This window comes from Podarcis tiliguerta (genome assembly GCF_965153285.1).
Source record: "Podarcis tiliguerta genome assembly, chromosome: 14".
NCBI lineage: Eukaryota > Metazoa > Chordata > Lepidosauria > Squamata > Lacertidae > Podarcis > Podarcis tiliguerta.
In genome coordinates this window covers 32,943,841-32,962,865 of record NC_139547.1, presented here as the reverse complement: position 1 = coordinate 32,962,865, position 19,025 = coordinate 32,943,841, and the positions used below count along the sequence as shown (strand labels likewise).

General features: G+C 43.5%; 1 protein-coding gene across 38 annotated transcripts in view; it reads left to right on the top strand.

The window, feature by feature from the left end:
- The window catches only part of RBFOX1 (RNA binding fox-1 homolog 1), a 1,465,188-nt gene that overhangs the window by 1,435,341 nt on the left and 10,822 nt on the right, over positions 1-19,025 (top strand). For 10 of the 38 annotated variants that reach the window (XM_083414161.1, XM_083414128.1, XM_083414130.1 and 7 more), the window contains one exon: positions 1,116-1,168. The exons of the other annotated variants lie outside the window; for them this stretch is intronic. In XM_083414161.1, the coding sequence (XP_083270287.1) occupies positions 1,116-1,168 (53 nt within the window). The remainder of the gene's footprint in view (positions 1-1,115; positions 1,169-19,025) is intronic. 38 annotated transcript variants of the gene reach the window in all.

Sequence of the window (19,025 nt, the reverse complement as noted above, 5' to 3'; positions counted from 1 at the left end):
GTGATTACTGGCACTGTGGTGTCTCCTTAGCGCTGTGGCTGAGCAACCGCTGTTCATTCCAATGGTGCTTGCACAGTATCCCTAGGCTGTCGTGCATGGTGTGTTGAGTGTGCCCTTGATTTACACACTTTACTTCTGCTAGCCTTCCAATGGAATGATTGCATGAGTAAATGAGGCATGATGGTTTGAGCCAGATTATGGATATGTGGTCTTCCCTTTTTATTATTATTTTCATTATTTCCTTATTCAAAGCAGTTAAAATGTTCTTAGCTCTGTCCCCTTCTTTGCAACACACTTTAAGAAAGTAGATCCAAAGATCTGGGCAGGCGAAGGTTTTGGGTCACTTAGTATTCTGTTGTGACTAATTTATATCAGTGCTGAAATGATGTATTGCACATGATGGGAACTTCTGGCCCTCCAGATGTTGAGGAACTACAACTCCCATCCCTGTCCATTGATTATGCTTTTAGGACTGATAATAGCTGTAGTTTCACAACATCTGGAGGGCCAAAGATTCACTACATCTGGTGTATTAGAATCATGTATTATGTCATAAATGTTTTTGGTGGGTGGGATACTGAAACCATTATTTTCATACTGACATTGGAGCTGTGTGGTATGAACTGTGGTCCAAAATGTCTCAGGTTTCTACTTTCAGTGCTGGTTTTTGCTGTTAGTTTTACTAGATTATCCCACCCCACCCCAATAAGAACAACAATAAGAAGGAAGAAAAGGGTGCTATAACCAACATTGTTTGCCTTAATTTAGTTTATACATTACTATAAATGTAGCTTCATTTACAAAAGGGAAAGTGTGAAGTATAATTCAGCATGAGCACTTTTGCAATGCTAAAACTGACACCCCCAATGCCCTAGTCTTGTGTATCGTCCATTTTCCAGCGTCACCATTATGCCATTGAAAGGGACCTAGCATGTCAGTCTTGTGACCCTTAGAAACTCTCAAGTAACAGGATATGTCAACACTCCTCCTCTCTGCATTCATTAAAATTAAGCACCTCCCCCCCCCCTTAACCCATCTGTAAACATAAAGTCAATCGGCAGCTAGGAGCTTTCCCAGTCAGCAAGCAGTATTGTGAATTTTATCTTCTCTTGCAGAAATCAATTCGTCTTCGTTGCAACAGATGAAATTTCTTGTAACACCTCTGCAGGTAACAATCATTGATACTTCTTGATGCATCCATCCGAGTCTCAATATCCTTTTACACATGACACAGTTAATCACTAGAGAAAGCCAAGTAAAGCCCATAAGATAAATCTTTGGAATAGCTTCCCTCAGTCACAGCGCAAAGCCTCTAGGCTCTGGCGTAGGAAACACATTAGGTTATTCTGCTGACGTTTGATGTTTTGTTTCACGATTACATGATCTAGGAAAGTAATAGTTATTCTGAAGTTTCTTTTTTTAAAAAAAAATCCAGCTGTGCAAAGGTGGAGAAAAAGCAAGATCCCAAGTTGGAAACACAATTAAAGGCCCTGGGTCTAATCCTGGAAAAAACAACACCCCCATTGCAGCCAACTGGACTTCAGTTAGTCAAACCTGGTTGCACATGTTTGTACTGGTGGGATTCCCACTGACTGCCACACCCAACTGGTATAGTAACCATTGAACCTGGAGCTTCACCAAAAATTCATCAAGGCTACCATCCATGTGAGTCTTTCTGCCAATGTGTTTCTACCACACCCAAGTGAATCCCAGGCCCTTCAGAGGTGCCTCACTTTCATGTTACCTCATAAACACACCTTTGGGACTAATCTTGAAGAATAAAATTTCACATGAAGCTGAACTGGCCACAACAACACTAGTTGTGTGTGTGCATAAATGGGCCTAAGTCCCACTATGTTGTTTTTCAGTGAGACAACTAACTTTTACTTGATTTAGTTCAAATTGTCATTGGGGATACCCATACCCTGTGAAGGTTTTCTTTCTTTCGTTTTTTTCTATTCCTCTTTCTCACCTTTGTTTTTAAATCCACCCCTACTTGAACTCTCTCCACTGCTTCTCTCTAACCAAGATTGGTTGGGAGCAGCAGCACATTAAAACTAGCTGCAGTTTCTTTTAAAGCCACTTGAGCTATTTTTAAGCTACTTTTTAAAAACTAAGGTGAGATTTCAAAGCAGCTTGGGGATTCCATTGACCTTGAGGTTTAGCTACTTTAATGGTTCCAGAACACCTACAGAGAATCTGGAAGAGCATGTATTGTGTACCTGTCCCCTTCAACAGCACCCACAGGATGGGTCTGGACATGGACAGTTTGGCAGAACCAGACTTCTTCCACACTTTGAAAACCCAGTGATATTTTGTAGCCAGGTGAGCAGTTCCCCTTTCCCCAGATCTAAATACTGGGAGGGGTTTGGATTTGAACTATACTATAATGAAAAGCCTAAGTGCTCCTTCTCCCCCTTGCTAAACTCCTGACTATTATTGCCTTCCACTATTTGGGGTTTTTTTGTGGGGGGGAGAATTGTGCTGCTTGGAAAGGGAAGGGTTAAAGTGATAGAGTCAGTTGCTGGAGCAGAGCAGAGAGATGAAACGTGGAATAGGTAATAGGTAGAGCAATACAAGCCATATCTGTCCACCCCTACCCAAATCTACTGAACAGATGCACAATAGGCTATCTTCATCTGTCTGCTCCATTGTGTAAAAAAAAAAAGAGAGAGTTGGCATTAATTTCATAAAATTATGAAGTTATAAAAAAGCAGGACCTGAACAGTGAAAACAAAGGAGACGAGAACAGAGTGCTTTGTGCATGATGCCATGCAGATGCTCTATAAAAACAAAAACATTGTAAACACACAGTTTTGCTTTATGAAGCTGCTCAAAACCCTGCTTGCGTCACCCCCCCCCCCCAAAGTAAAACCATGGAATAATATAGTAGAGTTTACTGGGGTCCTGCAATACTTCCACTATAGTAATTTACTATGAAACGGCCATTGTTCATTATCATGATGCAGGAGCACATTCCAGCTCAGACAGTGGAACATCCCTAATCAAGCCTAGCACAACTAAGTATGTATTTACTGTACACATTAACAGTGCAATCCAAGACATGCATATCTATGCGTAGTTCAATGGAACTTACTCCTAGATAATTGATGGAACTATCTGGCCTCCCACTTTCTCAAACAGAACAAATGTTTGTTCTTTTTATACAGTAGTTTTAAAAATGCTGTTGAGGGTCCCTATCCAAACCACACTATCCAAGTTTGAACTGCTGTTTTAAGTCAGGTGGGGGGCGATGTCAACCTGGTGCCCTCCAGGTGTTGTTGGACTCCAAGCAACACCAACCTAGCCAATGGTGAAGGATTCCAGCAGCATCTGCAGGGTCACAAGTGACCCCACCCCTCTTGTATGTGCTTCTACTATATTACGATTAATGCTCAGTTAATTCAATACTGAATTTCAATACTGAATTACTACAGGGAAGGGGATTGCAATGTTTCTTTGGGGCTTCCTAAACAGGACTGTTCAGAAGTAGATCATATTACTTCTGTCCTCATGAGAAGAAGCAATTGATAGGGAAGTGAAGGGCCACAGCTGAGTGGTAGAGCATCTGTTTTGCATACAGAAGGTCTCAGGTTCAATCTCTGGAATCTCCAAGGCTGGGAGAGACTCACTGTCTGAAATCCTAGACAGTCACTGCCGTCCATGTAGACAATACTGAGTTAGATGGAGTAACAGTCTGATTTGTTTTAAGTTAGCTTCCTATGTTCCCATGAGTAGTAGAGCACCCTTTTCATCAAACCAGGTTCCTTTTTGGACAAGCATATGTGATAGCCATTAAATTCTTCCTCAGTTTGGAGGAGGAACAGCAGCAGATCTATCCTCACTGAAGCATATAAGTGCTAGTCAGAGGCTGTGTGACCATCTGTCAGGAATGCCTGCAGCTATATCCTGAACTGAGCAAGAGGTTGGACTAGATGCCTTTAAGTCCCTCCCATCCCTGTGAATCAATGAAAGAAATTCAGGGTGGTCAGTGCATAGTTAAAACTGTGGCATTCTCTCCCACAAGAGGCACGTATGGCCACCAACTTGGATGACTTTAAAAGTGGATTAGAAGGAGAATGCTATTGGCAGCAGCTAGATTTGATGGCTACATTTTACCTCTGCTATTGAATCAAGTATACCTTTGAATACAAGTTTCTGAAAACTGCAGGTGGGGAGAGTTGCTGTTGCACTAAGGTCCTGCTTTCCACATGCATTTGGTTGGCCACTGTGAGAAGAGGGTGCTGAACTAGATGGGTCACTGATCCAGCCGCCAGATCTTTCTTATGTTCTTATATACAGAAATGAAGTCCTTTATGACTTTACTATTGAAGACAGTGTGGTGAAAGCTTAGGATTGTAGCCAAGTAAGTTCTACTCAGTGTACACCCATTGAAAATTAATGGACAGGGCTGATTTTCATTAATTAGAATTGATGGATCTACTCTGAATAGAACTTATTTGGATATATCCCATCATGACATTGGAAGCAGAGCATTAATTTAAACCAGTGTACGGTTTCCGAATGAACATGCTCTGCACTGTAGCCTGTTCAGCTGCCTGTGCTCCCTTTAATCCATGGCTCCAGGGTGTGGAAGTTAATGGAACTGGGAAGGCTCAGAAGACACTACATGACTGGAGCTGGATTGTATTTGATGTTACCTGAAGATGAGACTTGGTAAACTACCAAAAGAACTACCTTCCTGGACAGGAGCACAATGGACCCATTAAATGATAAAATTTGCTCCCACAAGAAGTAGTAATGGCCACCAACTTGGACAGCTTTAAGAAAGAGGCATAATCATGGCTATCAATGTCTACTAGCCATAATGGCTATGTACTGTCTACATTATCAGAGGCAGGATGCCTCTAAAGACCAGTTGCTGGGAATCACAAGTGGGAAGAGCACTGCTGTTGAATTCAGTTCCTCTCACATGCTTCCAACCAGACATCTTTATTCCCAAAGCATGAAAATTTGAGAAGTCAATACACAATGGAGGGTGAAAGAAAACAACCACCTTGTTTTGTGAATGTACCTTTTCACATTCTTCACTTAGGAACAGCTCTGGTTGATCTTCCAGTATAGAGAACATAATGTGTAGCACTTTATGAGTTTGAACTTTCTAGAAGAGTGGAAGGATATAGTTACAGCTCCTCGTTTTTTCTTATTTTGTTTTTAACATAGCTAAGCATTATTACTGGTACTGGAAAGGGTAAATACCCTTAGCCCTAGGCTAAGCAGAGGGTGGAGGGGCCTTCTCTTCCTTTAAACTTAATAGAGGTGCGGTAGAAGAAATATTGGCAGCTTATCACGCAGGAGTGGGGAAGAGAAGCACCTGCTGAAATTCCATATAGAGCTGTTACTGTTAAAGGTATAATATTCTTGTCCTGTAACATTTCAGAACATCCTCATCCAATACCACATTCCCTTTGGGGCAACCTTCCAGGGACCACATGCTAGTAGTAGGAGGAGACAGATGCCAAAATGAGTGGAGCAGTTGATTTCAGTTTTACCTTCACGCAGTAGGCTGGCTTCTGTACACAATCATGCACCCTTCTCTCTATCCTACATCCAGGCAAGCAAGAGACATTTCAGAGCTCACAGACATGAAAAAAGCACCCAAGGAGGGTGTGCAGCATGGGAGTGGCCAAGGGAGAAAGGGTGTGGCTGGGAAGAGGTGTGGTCTGGGGAGCCATTTAACTTCCAGGCCTGAGGTTCTCTGCTCCTTCCATAGAGTGATGAGAAAGGTTGAAACATAACATGCTTCTTACAAAACATGACGTCACCCTTTTGTGATCGGTTTTGTCCTACTCTGAGATACTTGGCTACTCTCCCCCACTCTTCCTTTCCCCTTCTATTCTCACCCCAGCTTGGGATTTTGCTGATCTAATGCAAGAAAACTAGAACAGACTTTTGCCATTTCTACCCTCCCCAAAAAATCCTCCTCTGCATGGGGTGTTTCTTTTTCCTTTCTGTTTAATGAAACAGGCGTCCTGGGTTTGTTTATTTGTTTTTGTTTTGCATAACATCTTTATTCTGAATGGATCTATTGCATTTGGGTTAACTGTAGAAATAGTTTCAGGATTCGGTGTACAGTGGTGCCTCGCAAGACGAAATTAATCCTTTCCGCGAGTCTCTTCGTCTTGCAGTTTTTTCGTCTTGCGAAGCACGGCTATTAGCGGCTTAGCGGCTATTAAAGGCTTAGCAGCTTTAAGAAAAAGGAAACAAACTCGCAAGAACTCGCAAGGCATTTCGTCTTGCGAAGCAAGCCCATAGGGAAATTCGTCTTGTGGAACGACTCAAAAAACGGAAAACTCTTTCGTCTAGCGAGTTTTTCGTCTTGCGAGGCATTCGTCTTGCGGGGCACCACTGTACTACCAAATGTGCTAACCACAAAATATGCACGTATGTATTTATAAATTTACACCTCTCAAGTCAATGACAAACATTGCCAAAAAGAGCAATTGCCATACTAGAGAGTGAGAACAAGGCACATTTTGTGTTCTTATAGTGTGTGTACTGCCACGGAGGGTTGTTGCTGTTTGTGTGTGGGGGGGGGGACTTTTGTACATATCCAGCTTCCATACATATATGCATAGCTAGGTATTGAGGGAGGGAGTCAGTTTGCATTTAAAAGTGAACCCAATTAATTCACATCTCCTGAAACAGTGTGCAAACTGAAATGCAGTCTTCTTGTGAAAATCACACTTCTCTGAATTTTCCAATACACTTAATCAGCCAAGCAACGTGTACAAAGCAGGAAAATTTCAGATGTATGAATCTGAAATTAATACTCTTACTGCTAGAATTAAAATATTAGAGAAGGAGTCACAAAACTAAAAATCTAAAAATTTAAGTCAGGCTGTAAAAAAAGTTCACTCTGAACTACAACTCCTTGTGACTGAACACATACATAAGGCAATAATGAGAGGTAGAAGTGTTTATTGTGGTTCGAGGACCCGACCCCCGCGAAGAGGAAATGAATACACCAGGACACGTGATATATGGTTTATGGGCATGAAAAGGCCACAACTTTATTGGTTACAGCAGTGAAAAGGTATTGGCTTAGGCATTGGGTGTCCACCACAGGGGTTGAATCACCAGTAGGCGGAGCCTGTTGATGCTAATACAACTAAAGGCTCTCCCCTGATGTCACCAAGGGTCGTGCCATGGCCTCCCGCCAAGCAGGCATCGGACAGAATACACAACCGCCAGATTCCTTTAACGGAATACCCAAAATTGAAGGCTTAGGCGATGGCCACACCTAGCCTTCCAACACACCACAACACAATAATCCAATGCCTAACCTACCCACCAATACCACGAAAGTTGTGACGATTGCTACGAGGCAGGCGAAAAAACCAAATGGCCTAATGCCATGTGGAAAAACTCCTACCAGGCCCCCCGCCTAACCAGGGCGACCAACCTAAGGTCCATAGCAAGGTTGAAACCCTAAGCTGAAGGGAGTGGAGGGCAGGTGACTCTCGGCGGGACGAAGAGGAATGAGGCCGGGGCGAAGGCTGGCGCGGTAATTTGAATTTACCTGGGCACGCCCCTGCTGGCTCCCGATTGGGTGCCGGCCAGTGGGCGGGGCGCCAGCCAGGTAAACTAGGAAAGCAGGGGGCGGCTGCCCCCTGCAAGGGGCGGTGCTCGGGCTCCCGCCCACAACCACTCCCCTCCCTTCCAGGGAGGAGAGTCTTTATGAATTTGGTAACAAAGCTTCTTGTCTCTTAGCTCATGCAGTCAACAAACACAAAAAAATTAAAAATCAGATTACTTGCATGCAAGGATGAATATGCAATGATACTTTGGGGATTGGCGAAATCTTCCAAGAATATTATATTTCCCTGTACTCCTCCAAGAATGCTTCACAATCTTCTATAAGGGCTTACCTCTCAAGTATGCCTTAAAACATTGTTATAGGAGCACAGGAATTATTTGAATCAACCAATATCCCAAGAGGAAGTAAATAAAGCAATAAAAAGACTAAAATTGGGCAAACCACCATGGCCAAATGGCATCTTGAGAGAATATTATATTGCATTCAAAATAGAGCTCTCACCCTGGTTAACTAGACTATTTTATTCATCTTAGAAGGAGGTGAAATTCCCCAAAGGTGGCAAATCTCAAAACTGACTAGATGACCCTCTGGGTCCTTTCCAACTCTACAGTTCTGTGAATCCAGTACACCAAACTGCAAAACTACTACTACTAGTTACCATACTACTAGATTATACTCTTTTGTCAGTTCTTCCTCTTCTTATTCTTCCATACATATGAATTCTATAGACACTCACACACACACACACACACACACAGAGACAGACACACACACACACACTGTGTGTGTGTGTGTGTGTGTGTGTGTGTGTAATCCCCTTCTGTTCAACCTTCCTCAAGCTCTGATGTATCAAAAACAGAGAGATCCCCAGCTATGTCCTGGTACACATCAGGTGGCCGTTAGTGTACATCATGTTTTACAGAGTTTACCACAGCACATCCCTTGCATAGACTACAACCTGTCTCCCCAAGCCACACCTCTCTCTGCCCTACATTGCACCTGCATCAAGTGTTTTAGAAAGGCCGCAGTGTGTCCTTGAACTCTGATAATGCCTTTTACTTGCCTGGATGGGAGATAAAGAGGGTTCTGTGAGTGTGTGTGGAAACTATCCTACCATACTAAGGTAACATATACATTGTTTGCTCTGCTCACTTTTTATCTCCTGACCCTCCCCAACACTGGAGATTGTGGTGTTTTTGGATACATGGTTTTATTTACACACATACAAAACATGATCTTGTTCCCTCATTAGGCTGCCATGGAAGCCGCCTCAAAGCTTTGGTTTCATCACATAGAGCAAGTCTGGAGTGTCTTCCCAGCTCCAAATGAGACTGCCCCACTTGGCCCTAGCCTATCATTCTCCTATCCCTAGGATAACATGGTGTCCAGCTAGGTGAGGGGGGGAGGCCTACACCCTTCTCCTAGAGGCATCACTAGGTAAAGGTAAAGGGACCCCTGACCATTAGGTCCAGTCATGGCCAACTCTGGGGTTGTGGCACTCATCTCGCTTTATTGGCCAAGGGAGCCGGTGTACAGCTTCCGGGTCATGTGGCCAGCATGACTAAGCCGCTTCTGGTGAACCAGAGCAGCACATGGAAAAGCCATTTACCTTCCCGCCAGAGCGGTACCCATTTATCTACTTGCACTTTGACGTGCTTTCGAACTGCTAGGTGGGCAGGAGCAGGGACTGAGCAACGGGAGCTCACCCCGTCCCGGGGATTCGAACTGCTGACTTTCTGATCAGCAAGTCCTAGGCTCTGTGGTTTAACCCACAGCACCACCCGCGTCCCTAAGAGACATCACTAGCTAGTTATTTTATGATAACACACCTGTGCTTGACTAGTTCTTTTGCCATATATAAAGGATGCTTGGCAGGCTTGGCTAATGCCATTAACTTATCAAAGAATTTGACCACTTCAGCAATTCCTTGTACTACAGGCTCTCATCTTACAGCTACAAAATCTTAGACTTGGAGGGAACCTGAATACATCATCAAAACCACTGCCACCCCATGCTTGTAACAGGGGCTTTCAGGCTGCAAAAGGGTTGTTGCCCTGCAATTTGCAAGGTGGTGAGGGTATTTCTTCCCCACTCTCCTTAAAATAAAATAAAAATAGCAAAGTTGCTGCTCAAAGCCATAGCAAACGAGGAATTAGTTTCAGGGCACATTTAAAGCTGACGCTATCGAATTCGCACATTCTGAAACAATAAGCAAACTGAAACACAGCTGTCCTTCAAAATTCACACTTAATCTGAATTTTGTGATGCAGTTCTCCAACCAACCGGTGTTTTCAAAAATCCATGTATTAGGCAAATGTGTGCACAACAATGGATATATTAGTGAAAAGAACATTAAGATGCACTATACTGGGAGAAACTGTTTGTAGCAATGTGTGCTCTAGTCAAACCTGCATGTGCAGATGTGTATGTGAAGAGAAATTCAGAGTGAAATGCTGAAGAATTTTCACGAGGACTTAAAAAAAAAAGAAAATTAGCAAATTGCTGTAGAAATATAGAGAACTGAATTTAAGATTGGGAAAATGGGAAACCGAGAGAACCAAAATCAACACATTCTTCCATTCTTAGTCACTACTTCATTTATAAAACAACACCTGAATTGCTGGTCGCTTAGCAAAGCTACAGCCTGGAGCAACTAGGCATCTCATAACAGTTTAAGTAACCCCCCTGGAATGTACAAAACTGAATGTAAGATTGGGGTTGGGGGAGTAGAAACTGAGAGGAACTGAACCTGACAAATTTGTCCTTCCCTACCTGCAGCCAAGATGTCAGGATTGTTATGAGGAGTTGGGTATGGGTGGGACCAACAAGTTATTGTCCAGGCCTATAACATGTTTTTGTTCATAAATTATGCAAGGCATAGAAAATAGGTGAATATATTAGGGTGGGGATGGAGAACGACTGGAAATGTAAAACCAGATAACACTTTTTGCTCTATATTCACTAGAGCTTCAGGTTTGTCAAGTTGCATGAGCATCAGAGAAAACCCCTAAGAAGACTGTGCATGAATGGCACCTCACTCCAACATGTACTAGTTCAAATATATAACCAGGGGTCTGATGGATGCATTTGGTGAACCAATTCAACAAACGAGTGAGGGATGCCTTTGGTGGAGGAATTTGAAAACTTTGAACTTTTCGAGGAAAATTAAGGCTGGATCTACACTGACCTATTTAATTTTATTAGAACGATATTAAGATATATCCTCCTAAAATAGCACAGGGAATACTTGTAAATTAAAGTGCTTCTTACCTTTGTTGTTTTCCATCAAAATACTGTCTCCCTACTGCTGGTTGCTCCGCAGCGCCCTCTGGTGTCAACATTATGAATGTTAAAAGTAGGACATCATGTGTCCAAGTACCGTATTTTTCCATGTATAACACGCCCCTGTGTATAAGACTACCCCTATTTTGGGGGACTCCAATTTAAGAAAATGGGGGGAGATGGCCCAGAGTTGTTGATGCAACCAGCAATCACACACCCAGCAATCTGCCAGCAATCACACACCCAGTTGCCGCAGCGGTAGCCAATCCACAGCAGCACTTGCCGCAGCCACCAATCACCCACCCAATCGCCACAAACTCCTGCTTGCAGCTGCAACCAAGCTAAGCTATCTTATCTTTAAAAGACATCTGAAGGCAGCCCTGTTTAGGGAAGTTTTTAATATTTAATGCTGTATTGTTTTTAACATTTGATTGGAAGCTGCCCAGAGTGGTTGGGGAAACTCAGCCAGATGGGTGGGGTATAAATAATAAATTATTATTATTATATAATCGACCATCCCTGCTCTGCAGTATCCATGTATAAGATGACCCACTATTTTTTACATTATTTTAGAGTAAAAAAACCTTGTCTTATACACTGAAAAGTATGGTACATTATGAAAACCATTCCTTAACCCTTCCTTAATGTTAAAACCCATGAATGTAGATCTGCCTAAGAATCCTATTCAACTGATGTTCAGATTTTTATTTACTTGACATATTTATGTAACGCTTTAGACCAAAGAGGACCTTGTAGTGGCAATGAGCTCTCCAGTAATAGGGTGTGTGGATGGGGCAGAGTTCTCCCAACACCAAGATCGTGGCTGCTTAGCTGCACAAGTTTGTGGTAGAGTATGGCAGCAGCAAAGGCAGAGCCATGCAGTTTATTTTACCTGATTATTCAACAACATTTGCATACCATTTTACTGTAAATAAGCCTCTAAGCAGTTTGCAAAGAATAAATGTTAGAAATTGTCAGTAGAAAACAAATGTTAAAAATAAGCTTATGAAAAGGGGAAATGAAAAAAAAAATTGACAAAAGTATACATTATAAGCTAAGGGTTGAAAGACCTCATTGGCTCCCAGTACGTTTCCAAGCACAATTCAAAGTGTGGGTGCTGACCTTTAAAGCCCTAAACGGCCTCAGCCCAGTATACCTGAAGGAGCGTCTCTACCATCGTTCAACCCGGACACTGAGGTCCAGTGCCGAGGGCCTTCTGGCAGTTCCCTCACTGCAAGAAGTGAAGCTACAGGGAACCAGACAGAGTGCCTTCTCGGTAGTGGCACCCGCCCTGTGGAACACCCTCCCTTCAAATGTCAAGGAAATAAACAACTCTCTGACTTTTAGAAGACACCTGAAGGCAGCCCTGTTTAGGGAAGTTTTTTAAATGACTGAGGTTTTAATATATTTTTAATCTTTTGTTGGAAGCCGCCCGGAGTGGCTGGGGAAACCCAGCCAGATGGGTGGGGTAGAAATAATATATCATTGTTGCTGTTGTTGTTGTTGTTGTTGTTGTTGTTGTTGTTGTTGTTCTATTCGGCTAACTTGTAACTCAGAGTTGATCCACTGACTTTAATAAAGCTTGGTCAGTCATGTTCATTAATTTCCATGGGTCTGCTCTGAATAGAACTAACTATGGCTAGAACTCTAAAAGTACTGATTAAAATACATGTCAGCTTTACATGCATGGATATGCTAGCCTTAGCAGAAGTGGTTTTTAAGATACAGGGAAAGTGCCTGCCTAATGTCAATAGGCAGGGAGTTCCAGATTGCAGCAGCTGCCACACTAGATCAGTTACTTCCAACTGCAGCATGAACATTTTGCAGTGCCTGTAAAAGTCCCAGTTCCACAGATCAGAGTGGTTATATATGGGGTACGTAAACTGGCCCCAAGGGACGCGGGTGGCACTGTGGGTTAAACCACTGAGCCTAGGGCTTGCTGATCAGAAGGTCAGCGGTTCGAATCCCCGCGACAGGGTGAGTTCCCGTTGCTCGGTCCCTGCTCCTGCCAACCTAGCAGTTCGAAAGTGCAAGTAGATAAATAGGTACCGCTCCGGCGGGAAGGTAAACGGCGTTTCCGTGCGCTGCTCTGGTTCACCAGAAGCAGTTTAGTCATGCTGGCCACATGACACGAAAGCTGTACACCGGCTCCCTCAGCCTATTGGTCAGGGGTCCCTTTACCTTTACCTTTAAACTGGCCCCAAGTGGTTAAAGGCCCTACATATTAATAACAGTTTGAGTCTGGCCCAGTAATAAATTGGCAGCCGATGCAGATCTCTGAGCAGAACTCTGTTATATGCTAATTGCAGGTAGGGTAGCTGTGTTGGTCTGCCGTAGTCGAAACAAAATAAAAAAAATTCCTTCCAGTAGAACCTTAGAGACCAACTAAGTTTGTTATTGGTATAGGAGTATAGCATCTAGATCAAGGGAAGTTATAGTGCCACTGTATTCTGCTCTGGTCAGACCTCACCTGGAGTACTGTGTCCAGTTCTGGGCACCACAGTTCAAGAAGGACACTGACAAACTAGAACGTGTACAGAGGAGGGCAACCAAAATGGTCAAAGGCCTGGAAACAATGCCTTATGAGGATCGGCTAAGGGAGCTGGGCATGTTTAGCCTGGAGAAGAGGAGGTTAAGGGGTGATATGATAGCCATGTTCAAATATATTAAAGGATGTCACATAGAGGAGGGAGAAAGGTTGTTTTCTGCTGCTCCAGAGAAGCGGACACGGAGCAATGGATACAAACTACAAGAAAGAAGATTCCACCTAAACATTAGGAAGAACTTCCTGACAGTAAGAGCTGTTCGACAGTGGAATTTGCTGCCAAGGAGTGTGGTGGAGTCTCCTTCTTTGGAGGTCTTTAAGCAGAGGCTTGACAACCATATGTCAGGAGTGCTCTGATGGTGTTTCCTGCTTGGCAGGGGGTTGGACTCGATGACCCTTGTGGTCTCTTCCAACTCTATGATTCTATGATTCTATGAGCTTTTGCATGCATGCACACTGTTATATGCTGACAATGTTTCACTCCTGCCAGCCACCGTGCTGCAGCGTTCTGCACTAACTGCATTTTCCAGTCAAAATGCAAAGCAAGCCCCGCATGGAACGCATTGCAGTAATCCAGCCTTGAAGTCATCTATGCCTGAACGACTGATCAAGCCGTCCAGCAAAGGCTCTGGATTTGTGATGTTGGTTCTGCTGGTGGAACCACATGGCTCTGACCTTCCTACCCCTTGCCCCAGTCTCAGCCACTTCAAGAATGGGGGAAACATTCTTTAGCGCACAATCAGAGCAAATGGCTTTTGGGTTTTCTGTGGATAGACGGTTGTTCTGTTTAGCTCTGAGAGTGAGAAAGGAGTGAGGCAAGGGGGAAACTACTCAGACCCAAGCTTTCTAGGCATGGGGCAAGAGGAAGTGTGGACAAGCCCTATATTGGCAACCCCTCCTCTATTGTGCAATGGTGCACAATTGAATCCCCCCAATAAATCCAACTATCTTTCATATTGTCTGGCACTTTCAAAGCATCTTTCTATTGCTGTAGTCCATAGTGGTGTATGCCTTTCATGGGCCTTGACTTCCTCTTTATCTCCCCCCCACCCCCTCCCAGGCCAACTACTGCAGGTTAGCTGTTAGGGTAAGAGGCGCGACGACAGGGACAGCCACCAGTCGACACTCGGATTATCCTCTCCCCTTGCATAGCTAAACTTTGATTAATCCTTCCCTCTCGCTCAGTGAGAAACACTGGCAAACCCTCCTGGCATCTTTGTCATTATCTCTTTGACAGCTTGCCTTTCTTGCGCTCGCAGTTCTAGGTCAGTCTGCATGGCTAGTCAAACGTGACAACTTGACAAGATTAAGGCAGGCCGGGGTTCTGCAATTTGTAAATGGAAGGGGTTGCACTCCAAACCTCCATTGATAACAAAGCAGTGCAAATATATATATATATATATAGAGAGAGAGAGAGAGAGAGAGAATTATCTCTGTTTGTGCCACACTCAAGCATGTGTGCGGGTCTCTGTAAGTGCACGCATGGGCAATGGAGTGTGCAAGTAATCCTAGGATTATGCAATTTCCCCAGCTATACAGAAAGCACAAAATGCTCCAGCAGAGATAGAAGATTGAAGTGTGTGTGTGTGTGTGTGTGTGTGTGTGTGGTGTGTGGTGTGAATGCCTACAGTAGAGTCATAGTTGGAAGGGCCATAGTTCAGTGGTAGAGCACCTGTTTAGCATCCCCAGCATATCTGGCTAGGGATCATGAAGATTCCCTGCCTGAAACCCAAGAGAGCCTCTGCCAGTCAGTGTCAGCAATACTGCATTAGATGGACCAATGATCTGGCTCACTATAAGGCAGTTTCCTTTGTTCTTATGCCCCTATGTGTTCTTGACTTGGCATGGGCTTTTCTCCTGCTTTAATGGGACTACAAAAATGGAGATGATCTAGGTATGGTGCACCTGACAGGCACATCTGTGTTTGGCTTCCTGAGCCACAAGTTTGTATTCTACGCAACCCTACTCTGATAAAAACTCATACTTGGGCAAGAGAGGGAAATGTCACAACAAATGCAGTTTGAAACATGTGTTTCCAATGTTCTGTCTCACAGAGGCATAAGGAGAGCTGGCTGGATCAGGCCAATGGCCCATCTAGTTCAGCATCTCATTATGGCCAACCAGATGCCTGTGGGAAACCTGCATGCAGGATGCAAGCAAAAGAGCATTCTCCCCTCCTGCAGTTTCCAGCAAATGATATTCAGAAGCATTATTGCCTCCAACTACCAAGGCAGAGCACAGCCACTGGGGCTAGTAGTCATTGATAGCCTTGTCCTCCATGAATTTGTCTAATCCTCTTAAAGTCATCCAAGTTGGTGGCCATCACTGCCTTCTGTAGGAGCAAGTCCTATAGGTTAACAGTGCATTGCACGAAGAATCACTTACTTTCCTTGGTCCTGAATCTTCCAACATTCCAGAGCCAGTGTGGTGTAGTGGTTAAGAGCGGTAGTCACGTAATCTGGGTAACCAGGTTTGCGTCTCCGCTCCTCCGCATGCAGCTGCTGGGTGACCTTGGGCCAGTCACACTTCTTTGAAGTCTCTCAGCCCCACTCACCTCACAGAGTGTTTGTTGTGGGGGAGGAAGGGAAAGGAGAATGTTAGCCGCTTTGAGACTCCTTAAAGGGAGTGAAAGGCGGGATATCAAATCCAAACTCTTCTTCTTCCTCTTCTTCTTCATTCAACTTCATTGCATCTCCCTAGGTTCTAGTATTATGAGAGGGAGGGGAAAACTTTTTCTATCCACTTCTACTGATCTTATGTTCTTAGTTCAAATGAGCTGCCATAATTAAAAGACTGAAACATAACAGAAGAGAACACTTCCTGTGTTCCCTTCCTCTGAGTGCAACAATAGGAAAAAGATACACTGCAACAGCCCAGCTGAGGAAATTGGGTTTTTTAATTACTATTTTGGGAAAGTTGGGTACCCAAGAAGGCTACAAAGTGCAGACCACTAGAGAGATGTTTTGTATTCAAGGGCCTCACTCCATCAATTCGTTTGCATAGGCAACTTTCCACATATACACAACATGTGCAGATGAAGATGCTCAAATGCATTTATGTCCACATCATGATTCACACCTGAGCCCCACTAAACTGATTTGGTTACCCATTTCTATAAGGAAGTACATCGCCATCCAGGGCCACAAGTTGTTGAACTGGATAAGAACCAGATTGGGTCCAGTTCTGAAAACAAAAGGAAAATAACAATTGCACAACAACTAGTGGGGAGTGAATCCTGTGGTTCTCACACATTATACAACAGTGCAAATCCAAGAAAGAAAGAAGATGAACAGAGCACTCCCTTGTCTGACAAAAATCCAGCTGTTGCCCTCTTTGGCTTCTGAAATCTTGCTTACATGCTTTCATGCCTAATTTCTTAGCCATCTGAGGATGAACAGAAACCATATGCTGAGTGAGCTTCAGCATCAAATGCTTCAGCTAGGAAGCGGAAGTTAATAGGAGCAAAGGAAGCCACCCGATGCTGAGTCAGACCATTGAGTCCATCCAATTCAGTACTGCCAACACTGACTGGCAGTTGCTCTCCAAGGGACATTCCTAGCTTTACTTAGAGATGCCACTGAGGATTGAACCTGGAAATGGTGGCAGCTAACAACAGGTACAAGCTGTCTTCGCATGTGTACAAGTGTTTGTGTACAAGAGTGCACACTTGCCGCTTTGTGCATCTCAACTGTTTGTGTATACATGTATACCCGTTGTACACACACTGAATGTGACATCTGAACCCCCCTAGCGTGTTTCCTGCCCTGGCATCCCTTTGAGAGGGCTATCTGCATCCAGAGGGCTAACCCTCGTGAGCGTTTCAATTTTTGTGTCATGTAAGGGTGCATTTTGAAATTAGCATTTAAAAAGAAGGGAGCCAGCATGCTCTCCGTTTAAGCTGACACTGTTCCTTTTCCTCTGTGGAAATGAAATTTATTAATCATAATAAAACCATCATATTCTGAAGGCAGAGGTCACCCTGAGGAAGAAAAATAAAGTTTATTCATCACATGAAAGGGGGGAGGACTCAATATATATTCTCAGATAATATCTGCATGGCTGTTGTTTGGAAATGTCTCCCTGCATATGCTGATGCTTAGGTTTCTTCATGAAGAGTTTGACCCTCTTGTCTTACACAAAGAGGGGAGCGTTCTCTTTAAAAGCAGCAAGCAAATCATCCCAGCAGCAGCTCTTTGCTGGTAGAGGCCAATGAAGTGACCCATTTGATGGATTTGTCATGTTCATTTTGGAGAAGGCATTGAACTGCTATCAAAATTTGGCCTGAATCACAGGTGGAGATCCTGTCACCAATGGGAGATATTCGGTCAGATGTCCCTCATGCATGGGTGAGCTACACAAATCTCCCACCCAACCAGTTAGCCAGATCTATAGCACCACATCCCAGATGTAAACAGCAGTGAGGGGTATGTGAAAAAACAATGCCTTGACAGCCAATCACATGGTACCACAAAAAAATCCTTCTCTACCTCTACCTCTCCCCCTCCCCACCCTCAGGTATGGCAACATTTTACCAAGTGTGGGTAGATGGGTGGGTTGAAATATCGGCTTATAAGAGCAGCACCTGCCTACAGGGTGGATTTTGGCCCATGCTGATTGGCCCAAAGAAAACCCCAGAATGCCTTGCTTCCGTCTTGCTTGTGTGGTTTACTTTGCCACTCAAATGGACCAAAGCCATCTAAGAGACAGAGGTATGGGACCTCCACCTAAAATGAATGGTGCATCCTTGAAGTTAGTAGAGTTCCAGGTGTGCGATAAGGAACATGTCAGTTCTGGCCTCAGTTTATATTTAATTCTGCTTTCTCTGTGTTCATTAACTCAATAACTAATTGAATTATTATTATAATTATTATAATTATTATTATTATTATTTTATTCCATGGTTTTTTAATTTAGGTATGCCACCCATGTATAACTTTGCTTTCACAGAAGACAGTCTGTGGAGACAAATGAAAAGCTGTTTTGTAGGGCTTTTTAGGGCCAGGCAGGAATCAACTTGCACCTCACAGTACATCTTAGAAATCTGCTAGTAGAGAAAGGAAAGAAATGGAATTTAGTTGCTTCATTCATATCCACCATTAAAAGTTTTATTTGCTTTAGCTCTCCATTCATTTGTTTTCCGTTTATTTTAACAAGTGATTCAAAGTTAGTCCATTCGTTTTCGCCATTCTCATTTCTTTTCATTTTTCACTATTGTCAACAAGGGACCCAACCAGCCTCCGGATACCTGTAACTACTGTGTTTGCCACCCACATGGCTGAGACCTTCAGGCATTCTACTGTTCAAAGCAGGACAACTGCCAAGTTTCAAAGAAACTGTGGAAAGGATCCTTGTTTTTGAGGCAATTTCAAAAAGGCACACATCCCTTAAGATCCCCTTTCAATATGAAATCCAGTTACATTTCTCCTATGTACAACTTTTGTGGTTATTAGGATGAAATGTTTAGGCTTTCTACTCCCACTCCAAAGAACCAGCTGTGTCAAATTTGAAGGAGAGAGAGAACACCGTGTCACCATTTGGTAGACATCCATTTTCTGTCTGTCCATTTCAACTACTATTCCTCTTCCCAGTCCCTTTAGCCTTTCTCTTACTTGTGCTGTAATTACACCTGTAATTACC